At 49.5% G+C, this 15,857-nt stretch overlaps 9 protein-coding genes across 9 annotated transcripts; 4 read left to right on the top strand and 5 right to left on the bottom strand.

Annotated features, from left to right (window-relative positions):
• The first annotated feature begins 675 nt into the window (after positions 1–675).
• GGS22DRAFT_155616 (transcription factor Tfb2) lies at positions 676–2,634 on the top strand. The gene is made up of 2 exons (XM_047960242.1): positions 676–902; positions 971–2,634. The coding sequence occupies exons 1-2, from the start codon at positions 779–781 to the stop codon at positions 2,281–2,283; spliced, it is 1,437 nt and encodes a 478-aa protein (XP_047822175.1). The 5' UTR covers positions 676–778; the 3' UTR covers positions 2,284–2,634.
• A 46-nt stretch (positions 2,635–2,680) lies between these two features.
• On the bottom strand, positions 2,681–3,547 carry GGS22DRAFT_155613 (uncharacterized protein). Its single transcript, XM_047960241.1, has one exon. It carries the CDS (start codon positions 3,160–3,162, stop codon positions 2,911–2,913), a length of 252 nt encoding a protein of 83 aa, XP_047822174.1. The 5' UTR covers positions 3,163–3,547; the 3' UTR covers positions 2,681–2,910.
• Positions 3,328–5,557, bottom strand: GGS22DRAFT_96165 (uncharacterized protein). The gene has a single exon (XM_047968545.1). The coding sequence runs from the start codon at positions 5,442–5,444 to the stop codon at positions 3,354–3,356; it is 2,091 nt and encodes a 696-aa protein (XP_047822173.1). The 5' UTR covers positions 5,445–5,557; the 3' UTR covers positions 3,328–3,353.
• A 771-nt stretch (positions 5,558–6,328) lies between these two features.
• Positions 6,329–7,985, bottom strand: GGS22DRAFT_155610 (DUF833-domain-containing protein). Its single transcript, XM_047960240.1, has one exon. The coding sequence runs from the start codon at positions 7,390–7,392 to the stop codon at positions 6,367–6,369; it is 1,026 nt and encodes a 341-aa protein (XP_047822172.1). The 5' UTR covers positions 7,393–7,985; the 3' UTR covers positions 6,329–6,366.
• A 1,235-nt stretch (positions 7,986–9,220) lies between these two features.
• On the top strand, positions 9,221–10,473 carry GGS22DRAFT_96149 (uncharacterized protein). The gene has a single exon (XM_047968543.1). The coding sequence runs from the start codon at positions 9,344–9,346 to the stop codon at positions 10,376–10,378; it is 1,035 nt and encodes a 344-aa protein (XP_047822171.1). The 5' UTR covers positions 9,221–9,343; the 3' UTR covers positions 10,379–10,473.
• On the top strand, positions 10,474–11,601 carry GGS22DRAFT_96156 (uncharacterized protein). Its single transcript, XM_047968544.1, has 2 exons — positions 10,474–11,330; positions 11,394–11,601. The coding sequence occupies exons 1-2, from the start codon at positions 10,568–10,570 to the stop codon at positions 11,417–11,419; spliced, it is 789 nt and encodes a 262-aa protein (XP_047822170.1). The 5' UTR covers positions 10,474–10,567; the 3' UTR covers positions 11,420–11,601.
• On the bottom strand, positions 11,505–12,010 carry GGS22DRAFT_185714 (uncharacterized protein; the record flags this gene model as incomplete). The annotated part of the gene is made up of 2 exons (XM_047964366.1): positions 11,505–11,523; positions 11,742–12,010. The coding sequence occupies 2 exons, from the start codon at positions 12,008–12,010 to the stop codon at positions 11,505–11,507; spliced, it is 288 nt and encodes a 95-aa protein (XP_047822169.1).
• A 922-nt stretch (positions 12,011–12,932) lies between these two features.
• GGS22DRAFT_155608 (uncharacterized protein) lies at positions 12,933–13,949 on the top strand. The gene has a single exon (XM_047960239.1). The coding sequence runs from the start codon at positions 13,365–13,367 to the stop codon at positions 13,674–13,676; it is 312 nt and encodes a 103-aa protein (XP_047822168.1). The 5' UTR covers positions 12,933–13,364; the 3' UTR covers positions 13,677–13,949.
• Positions 13,950–14,099: 150 nt separating this feature from the next.
• On the bottom strand, positions 14,100–15,351 carry GGS22DRAFT_185712 (putative 1-aminocyclopropane-1-carboxylate oxidase; the record flags this gene model as incomplete). The annotated part of the gene is made up of 4 exons (XM_047964365.1): positions 14,100–14,206; positions 14,267–15,076; positions 15,132–15,233; positions 15,288–15,351. 4 exons carry the CDS (start codon positions 15,349–15,351, stop codon positions 14,100–14,102), a joined length of 1,083 nt encoding a protein of 360 aa, XP_047822167.1.
• Between the last annotated feature and the right edge of the window lie 506 nt (positions 15,352–15,857).

Raw genomic sequence — 15,857 nt, 5'->3', positions numbered from 1 at the left:
CTTATTGACTAGTTTGAAATGTCACTAGGCATGTACCTGGCTCTCGAAAATGACCAAGGACTTAAGCCTCTGTTTTGGAAAATCTGTTACCATCACAGGTAATGTCTCCCAGTAGCGGACGCCCACGACTCACTGGTGAAAACGGCCCCTTTGACACATGAATGGGATTATTTCCATCTATATAAGGGGAAATAAACTTTCTCAGTCTCGAAATCGGCGTCCCAGCCATCCGATGTTCATCATCCTCACAGCCCCTTACGGTGGTCATTAACATGCCACCAACGAGGATCTGATTTACAGGTGTCTCTCTATGCTGCTGAGGACAAAGATGTAATCGATCACGCCCGCTTGTACATCTGGCTCGGCACCCAGCTGACTGCTTAATAATCGAGCATCGTGTTTCAACTGAGAGTTGGTTCGCAAACTGCATCCATGGTCCATGGATATTATTTTGAGCAGATTTAAAAGACTCAGAGCACAAAAATTAGCTAAGCAGAATCTTGGAAATAGATCAATTAGAGCCAGATTACCGCAATTTAGCCGCTAGCGCCACCACTCGGACCACCACATTGCACCTTTAATTTCATTGTCTACTTAAATGCATATAATGTATCTATGTAGATAGTTGAGCTTAAGCTTCATTTCAATCCATTCCACTTTACTTTGCTTCGTTAACTTTTGTTTCTTACCAGTGCCGTTCTTTCTTCTTTATCTTCCCTTACCATGACAACTTATTCCCACTTGGATTATAGAGTGATTGAACCGACATCACTTCGCAATGTCGGTCAGCGCGAATTCGTTGTCCCAGTATCTGGAGCAGCTGCCTGGGACAACTTTTAGAAAGCTTTACCAGCAGCCATCCACAGCCTTTGCCATCTTCAGGCGCATGCTTCCTCACACAGGTAAGAGCTTGCACTGAAGTAAATGAAGCTGTTTTCGCAAGTCATGGATTGCTTATTATGAGAAACAGCAAAGACTATTGTGATGGCAGTTCTTTATTCTCCGACACCATTCTCTCTTGCCGACCTCGACCTTTGGGTTAAACCATCCGCGAATCGCGAAAAGGACCAAGCTTTAGCCATCCTTCGATCTCTTCATATAGTTCAGCCTCAGTCACTGGCCCTGACTGTTAACTTCAGAAATAGCCTACGGCTTGCGTTGGAAGGAGGAGGCGACCACAATTCGTTTGGCGTCCCGTCCGCCGATCCTATTCCTAACGAAGTCGATCATGCGTTCCTGGATAAATATGCGAGGAAGAAGTGGGACGATATCCTACACTACGTTGTCTCGGCTACCGGCCTTACTATAGAGAAGGGGACTACTGGACCTAAGCAGTCTGTTAAGGACCTTCTCATGGCTGGCCGCCTAGTCGAACGTAGTCATGGCGAACTCAAGATTACACACATCGGTTTCTCGTTCTTGCTGCAAGAAGCAAATGCCCAAGTTTGGGCTCTACTACTCCTCTGGCTCGAGGCCATCGATGCGGCCAACGCTAACGGAACGATATCGGATATGGACGGCGTGGACATGCTATCATTTTTCTTCCTGCTGGCATCCCTTGAGTTCGGGCGCGCGTATAGCACCGACGCCCTGTCCGAGAGCCGGCGCAACATGCTTACCGTGCTCATCGATTTCGGACTCATCTACATACCCCAACACAACAAGCGCCAATTCTTCCCCACGCGCCTCGCCACGACCCTGACGAGCAATGAGACAGCTCTCCGCAGCGTCAGCGCCGGATTCTCAGCAGCCGCTAGCGCGACGAGCGACGAGCAGGACAAGTGCACCATAATCCTCGAGACCAACTTCCGAATGTACGCCTACGTGCACTCGCCCCTCCAAATCGCCGTCCTCGCACTCTTCTCCGACCTCAAGTTCCGCTTCAAGGGCCTAGTATCCGGCCACCTAACCCGCAAATCGATCAAGAAAGCCGTCAGTCACGGCATCACAGCAGACCAAATCGTCGCATACCTCTCTACACACGCGGACGAACAAATGTACCGGTACGCAGCCTCGGCGAACAAGCCCGTGCTTCCCCCCGTCGTCATCGACCAGATCCGGCTGTGGCAGCTCGACACCGAGCGCGTGTCCACGACCGAAGGCTACCTCTTCAAGGAGTTCGGCGACTATAAAGACTACAAGGGCGTCGCCGACTTCGCCGAGAACATCGGCGTCTGCACCTGGCGCAACGATAAGAAGGGGATTTTCTTCGCGACGAAGGTCGAGCAGATCAAGGACTTCATGAAGTCCCGCCGGAAGGCGAATGAGGCCGGTGGTGGCTGATTCTGTAGCGCTGGGATATATAGAATGCTGGATTGATGCGAGATGAAGTGAGTACGCTGCATCCTACTTTTAGACGTTGGTTTCATCCTGGATGTCATGAATCATCAGGCTAGGCGTTCTGTGGTCTTGCATTGGGATACGGTAGGCACTGGATGAATTATGTTGTCTGCGTATAAGCAAGTAGACAGGCGTTTTTTAAAAAGCCATTCTGCATTGAATGAAGGCTTCTGTCATGTTTGCATTTAGGAAAATAAAAAAGGTTACTTTACGAATATCATCACGAGTCGATATCTTCTACGAGACAGTCACTTGTAGTCAAATAACTAAGTCCAAGTGGACGTTTTTAGCCAATGTGTAGTGCGATTACTGCAAATGATCATCTCGATCGAATCAATCAGTGCTGCTTCTGCTGCTATCCTCCGATGACCTCAACTCCGGGAATATTAGTGTACACTCCATTTTTTGATTTGCCAGCTCATAGCTCATGAATTCGTAAACCCCTCGACTGATTACTTCCAGATTTGCCCATGCGAAAGTTCCGTCCACCCCGAGCAGGACGGCAGAAATGTGTACCGTATGTTGCCATATGATATCACATCTATCCGCCCCCTCTCTCCCTATCCTATCCTATCCTTTCCTTTCCTGAAAGCCGAGCTTCTGTTCAATCGAATTTGCGATGGTATTGAAGAGAAGACAGGTCAAGAAAGACGAAAGGGATGAAATTTGAGTAAAGGAAAATAAATGGTCGAAAGGTAGACCCAAGCCCAAATACAGCGAAGCGAAGAGAAAAAGAGAAAAAGGTAGGCAAAAATGCCCGGTATCGAAAACCCAATCCCGATCCCAAACCCCCGATCCAAAGCGAGCTATCATCGTCGACATCACTACCGTATCGATATCAACCAATAATAGAGCTTAGCCGCAGCCACCTTAGATCGAAAAAGAAAAGGGAAGTTAAAGTGGGAGTGTGGGTATCAACCAGCGAAACGAAACGAAATAAAAAGAAACGCCACGAATCGTCATCGTCATCAGAATAGAGTCATGCAGCATAGACCCCAAGCACCCGTCCGTACCTAAAACTTCTTATCTTTATCCTTCCCACTAAAGATACGACCAACCCAACGCAAGCCCTTGCTGCGCGGCTCATCGACCATGGTGCCGCCGGGCGGGAGGAGGGACTCCTTGCCCTGGTTACGCGCATACTGCTGCTGGAAAGCGTAGAGGCTCTTGCGCGCGGCGTCCGTCATGCAGAGTGCTTTCAGGTGTGAGAACACGCGACGGGTGCGGGTGTCTTCGTCCGTGAGGAGGGCTGCGCGCTCTCGCGCTCCGGAATCATGCGCGGTGGGCGCTGTTGATGAGGACGGGAAACAGGCCATGGTGCTGGATGAGGGCAGGCCAGCTGGGTTGTGGGATCGGCCGACTGGGCCTGGGATCTTGGTCGAAGATGCGATGATCGCGGCCATGTTCTCCGGCCGCAGGTTCTCTTCGCGGAAGCGGTCTTCGAGGGCGAGGAAGCGACCAGCCCACCATTCGGTGTCTCGCGCGTCGTAGATCAGGCGCACACTGTCGAGGTGGTGCGCCGTGGTGGCCTGCTGGGCCGAGATCAGGTTTTCGCCGCTGGAGTGCATCGTGCGTGCTGGGGACTCGTCTTCGTTGGGACTTGTCATGGCAGACGGTGTGTGTCGACGAGAATGGATTCGGAAACTCGATAGTGATGCGCGTGAAAGCGACGTGGTTATATGGTTCAGCGCGTTGCGCGTGCGAGACTTGGGGATTCCGCCTCCTTTCTCTCCGCTGGCTTTCTGCGTCGGCACAGGAAGCTGTGAGCGTAGATCGAGTGGCTTGGTCACACTACCACTTCCTTCTCCTGACTGGGGATTCTTGGGATCACTGACTGGAGGTAAACCCACCCAGCCTGTGCGTCGGGCATCGCGTGTTGCTGAATCCTGAGCCAGGACGAATTTAAAGGTGTCATCGACCAGAGCGTCCATCCCTAGAGTTGTCAACATGCTAGACTCATCGGTTTCCGCAACCTCTTTTCCACGGTCACTCTCTGGTCCCAGCTCTACCTTTGTACCAGGGTGCGGGCCATCACCTTCAAGTTCAGCGAGGTTTTCCTGGTGTTTAACGTCATCTTGTGACTCGACAACCTCCTTCTGCTCTGAATCCTTATTCTGTGCTGCACCAGGTGACTCCTCTTCGGCAACATCTTCAACGTATTCCAGCTCAGGGCTGCCCTTCTGTACCTCCACAGGAACAGGCCAGTCCTCAAAAACACTCGAGTCACGCGTGACTTGCGAGTTTCCCGTTGAGACTGTGCGCGCCTTCTGGCCCTCCGAGACCTTAGGGCTGTCCGACTGCGGGCTGTCCGGGTTCTCCTTCGCAAAGAAGTCACTAAACTTGCCTTTCTTGGCACCCGGGGGAGTCAGTCGAGGGATGCTCTGAACACTGGCTAAGGCCAGGCTGTCGCGATGCTTCGAGCCGAGACTGTCGTCTGAGTTCGCGGGAGCGACCTTGGGAAGCTTGAGCTCGTGGCTGGTCCATGCGTCGGCGGGGATGTACGCGATGTCCTCGGGCGTGGGGGGAGGTCGCAGCTGTGGCAGGCGTACTGGTAGACTGCTGCCAGGAACTCGAGGGGGGTGGACCGGAGGTGCGCCCGTGTTAACTCCACCTTGTGTTTCGACGGCGGTCGTGGCCGACGATACGACGGTGGTGGTATCGCCCGTCATAGGTACATGGCGAATTCCCGGGGCTCCTTCAGGGCTGACCGATGTAGTGGCCGATGCATAGCCATAGTTCAGCTGCGACTCGGGGCTTCCAGTCGTGTTGCTAGCCGATGGACCGCGCGACGATGCGGGTCTGGAAGTATGCTGTTGATAAGCTACGTTAACGGGAGGGGGGATGCCAGACTGGTGGGCAGCGGGACGCATAGGTCCGACAGAGTAACCGTGAGATTCGTTGACGGTTATGCTGAGAGGCCAAACACCAATTTGACCGATTACTGATGAGCGAGATCCGCTGCGGAAGATATCACCTCGACCGGCTGCTTGCAAGAGACCGATGCCGCGACGAGGGTTCGAGCGTGTGGGCGATGTGCCGCCGGGCGGGGTGGAAGGGCGCGGGATGCGCGTCGGGGTGATAGGTGGGTTCGATGATTTACCCATGATTGAATGTCTTTAACGAGAGTTCAATATGTTCAAGGAGAATACGATGGTTTTAAGAAGATGAAGGAAAGCGTTCATGAAAAGAAGGACTACCAACCGCGCCTAAATGTTGAGCAGTCCCCAGGTCGCAGAGACGTAGAGACTACTAAGTATCAAAACGCAGTGACCGGTGCACTTAATGAGAAGTAAAAGAATGTCAAGGGACTCGTGGGCTAAAGATTGAGGACTAGAGCGAGATGTTTTTCGATGGTAATCCTGATGATATTCGGATGCCATGAGTGTTGAGGGAAAAGATTGAGGTAAAGCGTGTTGTGTTTTGAAAAGAAAACCCAAGAGGAAAACTTTTGTGTCCTGTGAGATATAGAAGAAGCACTAATTTCAAGGGCAGGCCGAAATAGCTTGTAATTGATTTCATTTAGGGCATTATATGATCGTTCGTGGTCGAGGATCGTTGGATGAGTCTCGAATTCGGCTTCAGATCGGCCTCCAGGGATGTGTCTACTGCGGTGGCAGCTTCTACACTTCGGTCACAGCCAGGGGATAACCCCTTCTCCCACTATATTACCCAGTTACCATCTGTAGTTCTTTCCTTGGAGACATCGGGAACCATCGGTCGATGGACGACCCCTTGAACCTAAGCGGATAACAGCAGTTCTGAACCGATGCCGACTCCGAATGCGACACCTATGTCATTCTCAGTGACAATTAAATTAGCAGCAATAACTCATATGGACACTCGAAGTTAATATATAATAAAAAAATCACCAAGACAATCATATATGGAGTCTTACTACTCCTTAGCACCCCGTGGAGAATAGGGGTTGAAAGTAGACATGCTATATGAACATATAGGCTCATTCTGAAATATCATATGGCACCTCTGATAAGTTGTGATACTTTATTCATTGAACATCTATGTCTTTTAGGCTTCTATCTTATATTTAAACGTCTCATCTCCTTTTCCCCTTTCAATTGGGGTTCCATGAGAATCCCATAGTGCCCGCTCTTTATACGTCAGATTCCCCTCCCAGTCTAAAAGGATGATGGTCTGTCTCTGAGTGCCGTAAGCACCTTTCATAAAATAGCCATGTGAGCTTTCTTTCGGTTGGTCTTCTGGGTCGCTGGGGTCCTCAATCTCATCAAAAGCCGCCTTCGCCCTTCCTTCGTCGGCAGCGCTAGCCATTTCCTTCCATCCTTGATCCTCCGCAAAACTTCGGATGAAAACAGACTTCCGAAGCGCGTCCATGTGTTCTTGGAAGGTCATCTTCGGTTCCAGGGGTAAGGTATCATGATCGAGAACCTTGAAGAGTCGTTCGGTTAAGTCGTCTTCGTTTAGGTCCTTGTCAACTGCTTCTTGTATCGCTTCCACCATCAGCTTCTCCCCGATTTTAATTTTTTCCCATTTGGGAGGCTCAACATAAACCGCATTGCTAAGACCGTACGTCTGTCCGCGTTCTCCACCTATCCACGGGACATCGCCGACGTGGTCCCACCGATTGGAAATGATGGCGAGCGGTTTGATATCCTTGTCTGTTTTCTGCTTAAGATCGCCGCAAACGAGCGAGAAGCCTCCGACACCTTTCGCAGCACGACCTTCTAACATCGAATTAACGAAATCGTCGAGTCCGAGCTCGGACGGAGCGCCTAGCCAACCAGTGACCATGCCGCCCCGGCTTTTGATCCCGGAGATGGCGTGATCCGGGTCCGGATCATCTTCACTCGACTCCCGGTAATTCGTCAAGATGGCGAAACGACCGCTCTTGGTAACACCCAACCATGTTCCTCGCTCGCGACGATACAGGTCTCTTGCTGATAGTATCTTCTCACCAGAGGGTTCATGTGTCCACCAGTGAGGTCGACTTGTGGGTCTGAGGATGTATTCGTCCCGGTTGTCGATAGCTATAAGAGCATATTTCGGGTGGGCCGTTGTGATAAGAACGATACACATCGTGTAAGAAAAGTAAGATGAGTGCAGGTGATCTTAAGGGGTTTTAATATCTTATTCTCTTTTGTTGTTTTGAGTATTCAGTAAAATAGGTATGTATGTATGTAGGACCGGTACGGTGTGATGACCGTAGGGAAAGACAGTTATAAACACTCGGGGACATAAATATCGACGAAACAGAAAAGCGGAAGAAACAAGAAGAAACTAAAATCATCCGCCCTCGCCACCGTCTACTTGGTATTCAATCTCCTGATACACACAGCCTTTTCTTCTTGTACAACACAACAGGACACGGCAGCGGCAACGTCTAGGGCTAGACCGTAGACAGAATAGATAGGATTGATCCCAATGGTGGCGTGACACGTCTCATGTGAAATATGATATTAGAGGTGTTGTTAAATGTGTGTAGACCGCCTGGAGTTGCAAGGCTTTGTACCTGCGACCTGCGACTTAGGACATGCGACTTCGGCGAGAATAGGCGAAGAAGTTAAGGTCGTTTTAATTTCTCGGCTTTGAGTTCAGCAGGCCAATTGTTTTTAACTTTCGGTCCCCTAGGTGTCTTCTAATGATTCCAGCTGCCCGTAAAGTCATCGGACTTTCGTGGGGTGACGGGTAACAATAAACGGATACTACCGAGAAGTGGCTGATAAATTAATTGATTTCAGCTCCAAGGGTAGCACAAGTGGCTGAAAGTGGAGATCACCGACAAGTAGCCTGGTCCGTGCAATTAAAATGGAACCTTGTATCCCTGCCGGGTGGAGCACCCATTCCAATTTAAAGCATCGACACATCAAATCCAACTTCTCCACGAGATCGATCTACATTTCTCTTTTCAGAATTTTCAACTTTTACAAATACTCGAATTACAATATTGAAGACTACCTAGGAAAGAAAGCAATTGCTTACATTATACTACTACCTTAAACAAGGAATACCGTAAGAGCTGCAGATAATATAGACACCACAGGGTTTGGGCAACAATACTTCTCAACACTTTCACCCAAGTGGATCGATTCACCGCCGCAAATCATACATATTCTACATGCTTAGCCTAGCATTTATATGTAAGACCTGTGACAACTGCGAGTTTACATATTAACCGCATTGGTGACCGAGTCCCGTGCTTCTCCGTTATCCCTTTTTGAATAATCGGATTCGTTACTGCCTCCCGGTAGACCTGGCCGGAACAACAATCAACTGCCGGAACTGAACCCACCCAATGGCAAGGAATACCGTCGAAGCTCTTACATCCGGCATGATACCATACGGGGATATGTGGCCGGCTATGCCTATCCGCAAACCGGTAGCGATCGATCCTGATATATACGGTTAGCGACGTTCATCTTGCATGCTAGCCTTCCTAAACGCGCGGCCTTCTATGATAAACGTCCGTTGGCTACGAGACGAGCAACACTTTCTACCACATTGACTAATATACCGCCGAATTTCCTACTGTCACGTCCCCCTTTCCGCCCATTTCCACAACACACACATATACCTTGTTTATGGCCTCTATGTTGAAGTCAATAGCTTTCCTCAGCCTCAAATGATTTCCGACCTAATGTCCATGTTGATATTTATCGCAAGGAAGAAGTTATCTACTGTGCCCTACTCAATGTGGCGTCAAAGCAAGTGCAAGCCGTTAGCGAGGACTCAGCACGCTAGGTTCCTTCAGCTTCAAGCCATGTACTCACCTACACAGCAGTAAAGACCGCTAGAGACTACCTGCTCCTTCTTTCCAAAGCAAATTTTGGCCTTATTCATGAAACATCTCGAAGCATCTGTAAATCCAAAAGACGGCAACAACTTCAATGTTCAAAGTTCCTCTTTTCCCTAAGTATTTCTCTCGTTTTCCTGAACGTCCTCAAATCCATATCTCCCTATAATCATGGTCCTTATAGACTCACTTCGAGGCTTCCGAATCAAATCAAGGTAATTAAGAGACAACCAGACAATGACTCATTTTCCTATCGTTGGTCGCACATCCGTCGGTAGCTTGGACGACGATCAATTTTACAGCGCACAATCAAGTCGTATAGCTAGTCGGCACGCCAGCTTATCAGCTGCACCGCGAAATCTCCAAGATGAAGCAGCCCATGTCGTGATGCCGTCGGAGCCCCTCGTCTCAGTCTGTCAACCTGGCCGCTCCGCTCCCACGCCGCCACCAGAAGCCCAGAGTCCACCACCGATGACTGCACCGAAGTCGAGATGGGCCATCCCTTTCTCAATGCGACATCATCACAATCCTAAACATCGTCATTTTTGTCCAAGACCGTTAGGTCGCCGCTTTCATAGGACATTCCACGGTACATCAGATAGTATTCCGTTACTCCAACCACTCAGGAGCGAATCGGGTATAGATTCGATCGAATTTACAAAACCCCTAATTTCATCCCCTGCGTCTCCAAACGTAGATCGCCGAAATTCGGTATACGCCGGAAGCCCTTCTCCTCGCTCGGAAAGGTCATCCTCCTCGGACCCGACTAATATAGACCAACAGGGAACGGATGCAATCGTATCCACCATTCGTGCCTACTTGTCCAGCAGAAGACACAATGATTGTTTGCCACAGATAAATGTCTCAGCTACTAATGAGAACTACCCTCCACTAAAGCTTCAGACAGTCCAGGATGCTCTCCGAAAAGGTCGTTTGGGTCCTGATGAGATGATTGCAGATACCTATTTGGTTACCACGGACGATATCGCGGGAATCTTAGATATTGTAATTTCTGGCATTCGCAGTATTCATCGCGGTAGATACGCAGCCAAATGTCTTTCGATGCTGCTACCCAAGGAGTCACTACCAAAGCCTTCCCCTAATATCACGGCAATCGTCCCTGGGTCTCCAAGTATTGCTGACCCAGCCACAACAATCAGCTCTGTTCAACCTTCTTTCAGCGTCACTGGATGTTCTGGAAATCATAGACATTATCTCGATGCTTCTAGGACTACATTCATATCTCGACAAAGCATTACCGAAGTTACTTAGGGTCGATCTTCGGGCAGTGCAATTAAAGAGGTACACAATGAAGATTATGCGAGCATTACCGAATCGTTAGAGGTCGTTCATAATGGCTCTACACGGCCTTCATCTTTATTTGCTTCCAAGTTGCCGTCTCTAAGCGATTCTAGATGGGTAAGCCCCAGACTAAGTCCTCCGGTAGAAGAATCAAGTCCTATGCTAGAGCCTTCTCGGGAGCAAAGGCGTTCAGCATCCGAACCGGTTAGCCCCAGGGCATCTTTCGGGGATCTCAAATCTCAAAACGGCCGCCGCCGTGATGGCTCTATGACCTGCTTCCCCAAGCTTCCTTCGCGGACATCTACGACTGACTGGCTAACACCATTAGGCTTGTTCGGGGAATCAAACATGTCACAACATAAGGCAACTATGTCAGATCTTTATGTACTTGGCATCGATGCCCACTCAGGAGCAGATGTACCAAAGCCCTTAGAAATATTAGAGGAATCACCACCCCCAACACTGGCGCCGAGTGAGGATTTCCTCTTCCAGTCTTCTGGTCCACAGTGGCCCACACAAGTGGATAAAGGATCCGATACGCATCTCAAGGCGGGTTCTGCAATCGGTGTCTCTGCGCATCGACGAAAGAGTAGCATCAAACCAATAGAAGCTCCAAAGCCGCACCAAAATCATGGTCTCTTGGACACGCTGCGCCGGTACAGTTTTATGCCCTTATCAGACCAGACGCCCGAGAACATCCGTGAAGCATCACCCCCAGCCCGAACGTTGGCCGATCTACCGCTGCGAGAAGATGGCGGGAGGAAGCAGTCGTCAAAAGACTTACTGCAGGAAATCCTCGACAGGAAACCGCCATCGAAAAGATCGTCGCGGAGATCGTCGCGAAGACCATCACACGTTCACATTGATATCCAGGGCCGAAGTAGAACGGGTACAGGGTCATCGCGGAGAAGCGGGCTAGATCGTATGTCGTGTTCAGAAGATCAGACGCCACATATATGTATGGACGAGCAATTGACACCTGTAGGGTCCGACACGGCTTGGTTTGAGTGAGGTACATCAACTTTATGATTGCTTGGGTAGAGATTAGCAAAATAAAATGGCTTGTTTGACCAGCACGCTCTTCCCTTTCGCGAAATCAAGACCTATTCAGATTGCTAGAGATTATTCACGTCAGACATAGCAAACAGATTTATTCGAACGTTGCTTCATTTGATATCGTCTAAGTGTGTAGTAAAACTCGGCTCTATCCGACCACTCAACCCATCTTTCCCATGTAGGTACCTAGGTACCTATCCTAGACAATACCACAATATCATTACCATCTCAGCGAACCGTACCCCTTCGTATCATCCACCCCCCTTAAACACCTCACCGCTTCCACTGTCCCGCGTTCTCAACCCCCCTTGACACGCTCTCAGCCCCGTTCTGCACTCCCGTGCCAACTGATCCTAGTGCATCGCCTACGGGCTTGCCCGCGGACCCCGTCGCGCTCGTCACAGTGTCCCCTATTCCGCGTCCCGCGGCCCCGACTACGTTCCCCGCTGTCCGGCTCACGCCGCCGGCTACGTTGCCCACGGTGCTGGTGACGAATTTGGCGGCGCCGGTTATGCCGGTGGATTGGGAGGATTTGTCTAGTGGCATTTTGGTTGGGATTGAGAGGTTGGCTGGTTGATTTAGTGAGTGTGGTTGGTGTGTGTTGGCTTGTGCTATGTACGTAGGACGTAGGTGTATGAAGTTTGTGTTTTTGTGCAGATTTGAGTATGAGAAATTGAGTTGGATTATTAGAGATTATGTTGAAGGTATTTGTATGCATACTGTTTGTCTACCTCGACCGCAACTACGTAAACGTGTAACTCCAATGCTGAGGATGGGATGAGGTGTGACGTCATGGCTTCCTACAGCCACTTCGATCATCGACGGTGAGACCAATGAGCAGGGACGGGTTTAGGAGCTCTATCCATGTAGATTGGTGACGTCATGGGGACCTAGGGGGTGTATGTTTAAGGTGCTGAAGTAAGATGGATATGGTCGCAACCAGGGATGGCATCGTTTGCTGTTACTTAATTTGTGTAACATTTATGAGACCTCTTAATGGGTTTCAACGTCTGATTCCTCGTCCCTCGGCGACAGCGCTGTTCGAGATGATTTCAACCTACTCCCATGTAGCTTGAGAATGACAACTGGGCCATTCCTCCGGGGAAAGTGCGAGAGGAGCATTAAAGATCTAGCTCTTTTCTGGCCATTACAAATCTTCTCTCTTATTATTGCTATTTCAGGTGTAGCTGCTCTCGTTTGACAGGATGGTTCCATAACTCGAGGCTCAACATTATCCCACTATATGTGATTTTCATTCCTACACAAATAGCCGGGCAATCATTTAGGAGATAAGATTAGCTGCAGTCGGATCTAAATATCGCCGCCTCTTTGTTACTAACGACCCCCATAATGCCCGAAATACCGGCTACTTTTAACACCGATACTACCTACTCACCTAGGTAAATATTACTTGCATTTGCGAAACATATGCAAGATAATTCGGTTGCTTTTACGAGAGTAAGCGGCTAGCTAATACGTCGATCTGCTACGTAAAAATTGGCCATTCAGGAATATACACAATTACTGATGAATAGGAAATAAGATATCTCGACAGGTATCATGTTACGCAATCTTGAATTTATAATGGACCTACCTAGGACCTAGGTTAACTATAGGAATGCGGGGCTTCACTACCCTTCTGCTTTTCGATGCCTAGGCCTAGGTCCAAGCCCCGAAGCCACTTATATGCCGGGAGAATCACATTACTCCGTTCTCCGCTCCCCAGCGCTGCGATATTTAAGTTGGACACATTCACTACAAAGAAGGGTCTATAGCTCTGTTCATATTCTTCCTCAATAACAGTTCAATCCTACGTTATTCTCCTCATTAGTCATATCAACAAGCAACCATCCCCTAACACAAACCAAACAACAACTTCGGACCTCCGAAACTCGGCAAAATGGTGGCAGTCGTATGCGTCGCCTACAAAGCGAGCGAGCGGTTCGACATGGACTACTATCTCAAAAACCACATGCCCCTCGTACAAAAGACCTGGGCAAGCGCCGGCCTCAAGAGCTGGAAGGTAGCTCAGTACAGTAACGCCGATTCCCCATACGCCGTCATGGCGTGGCTCGAGTTCGGGGAGCTATCACAGTGGGAAAAGGCTACCTCGGCTCCGGAGGCTGCTTCAGTCTTTGCCGATATCGCCAACTTCACCGATGCGGTGCCAGACAGGCTCTTTGGGACACTTACCGGATCTGCGACGTCTTAAGGCAGTGTGGCGCGTTGATCTCATTCATAGACGGGAATTTTGTCTGAGCTCTTCTTGCCGGTGGATGGTTGGCGAACGTAGTGGCGTCGAAGTACCTGATACTTTTTCGGGCGGCGGGAGGGGGTCCGGAAGCTGAGTAATGGTCTCATGTACCAGCATCACATTTCACAATCCTTCGCCGCGTATGCAATCCTGGCTTGTGGTCGATATTTATTCTTATAATTAACCTCAATATGTTAACATTTATTGAAGAAGAATTGATGTTATACCTAAGGGTAGCTGTAAATTGAACCGATGGCGACGAATCAGAACCCCTTTAAAATCAGCTCGTAAGGCCGACGCTTTCACTAAAGGCATCTAGATGGACAACTAGGCACTGATAATAATGATGAATCGCTGGCTCTAGTTTAGATCATGGCCATGCTAATCATAATACTTCTGATTAACACCCGCGATAATCTCCTTCTCCCGCTGGTCAACCAATCCCGTACGGAACCTATGATCCTTCGCGATTCGCGCCCTCGCCCATTCTATAACCTCATTAGCAACTTATCGCACCCTTATAGTTTCCTCATGATTTAGGCACATACCTTCCGCAGTAACATCACGCGCAAACAGCTCCGTCTCCACCTGCAGCCCAAGCTGTCTTAACAACGGGCTCTCCACAGGTTTCAACAGAATCTTAGCCTCCGGCCTCGCGAAGTAAATCAAGCTCAACCTCGGCCTGTCCGTCTGGTCCTCCGGCGGCCGTATCACGCGGTGCACAGTACTCTTCAAGTACCCACCGCTCAGAAACTCCAGCGCGTCCGCGATGTTCACGATGATCGCGTCCCGCGGCGACCTGACGTACTGCCACCGCCCCTCCGGCGTCTGCACCTGCAGCCCGGCGATCGGCTGGTGGAAGAGGAAGGTTAGCGTGTTGTAGTCCGTGTGCCCCTTCGCCCAGATATTCCCCACTTGCGCGTCTTGCTCGGCTGCGCGTGGGTAGTACTTCATGTACCGCAGGTACTCCAGCCCTTCTGCGTCATAGCGGTGGCGCGAGGTTAGGTACTCTTCGTCGATTTCGAGCACGTAGGCGAAGAGGCGTAATAGTGGCAGCAAGACATCGTTGTGGATCTTCAGCGAGAAGTCGCGGATCTCGTCCCAGTGGTCTTTGATCAGCTGCGGGTGCGGGCGCTCGTGCTCAGGTGTGAATTTCGGGATGTTGTATCGCTCGTCGTTGTCCCGTCCCGCGAGCTTGCCTGTGGACTGCGGCTTGTAGCCCCTGAAATCACCCTTGGCGGTGTCGCAGGAGTACTTGAGCTTTTCTTCGAGGGGCAGCTGGAAGAATGCTTCGCATAGCGCGTATTGACGCCTTACGGATTCGTCGGAGAAACCGTGGCCGGTGACGTAGAAGAAGCCTGTGTTTGATTTAGTCATAGTTTTCACCCGAAAGGAGTGGAGGGTTAGTCTTACCATTTTTATTGATGAACCTCAAGACTTGCTCTGCGAGCTCCTGTTTTCCCCCTGGCTGGTCGAGCTTAGAGATGTCGAGCGCTTCTAGCTCTGCATATTCTACTATTTAAGATATCGTCAGTATTGTGGACAAACAGTCGCCAGGTATGCACATACATTGCTCCTGGGTCTCCTTCGGGTACTCGTACGATAAGGGGGCTTCCACCCGGGACGGCGACATTTTTACTGCGCACCTACCGTAAACTATGTCGATTTGAATGATATAGTGGCCTGTAAGTTTGGTATTTTCGCTTGTCCAATGTGACTTATAAAATAAATAATCAATCTATGCTTCCGATTATACTGTAGAGCGGGGAAGTTGAACCTTGAATTAATCCTACATCGCAGATGTCTCTAATCGGATTGGACGAATGAAGTCCATATAAAATGATGCCATTATGAGCTACGAAGGCTAAATCGCAACTACAACTTTTTGAGTAATAAGTCAACAACATATAATGTAGTAACATCACGAAGACACAGAGAATTCAAACTCACATCAATGACCTCCTATTTTAACCACCATTTACATCTTAACGCTACTTGACGCTTAACCATGCATGACCTCCATTCATATACCTATCCTTCAGAATCAAAACAGCTTATGCGGTATTAGTGATACTCCGAATCTCTCTTTAAATGATTAGTTCCGTGTTTAGATGAAGAGAAACATTGCTAAGAGAGGTA

Source organism: Annulohypoxylon maeteangense, assembly GCF_022496945.1.
Source record: "Annulohypoxylon maeteangense strain CBS 123835 unplaced genomic scaffold GGS22scaffold_3, whole genome shotgun sequence".
In the NCBI taxonomy this organism is placed as follows: Eukaryota; Fungi; Ascomycota; class Sordariomycetes; order Xylariales; family Hypoxylaceae; genus Annulohypoxylon; species Annulohypoxylon maeteangense.
The sequence above is the reverse complement of the archived record's forward strand: the minus strand, read 5'-3'. Positions and strand labels throughout refer to the sequence as shown.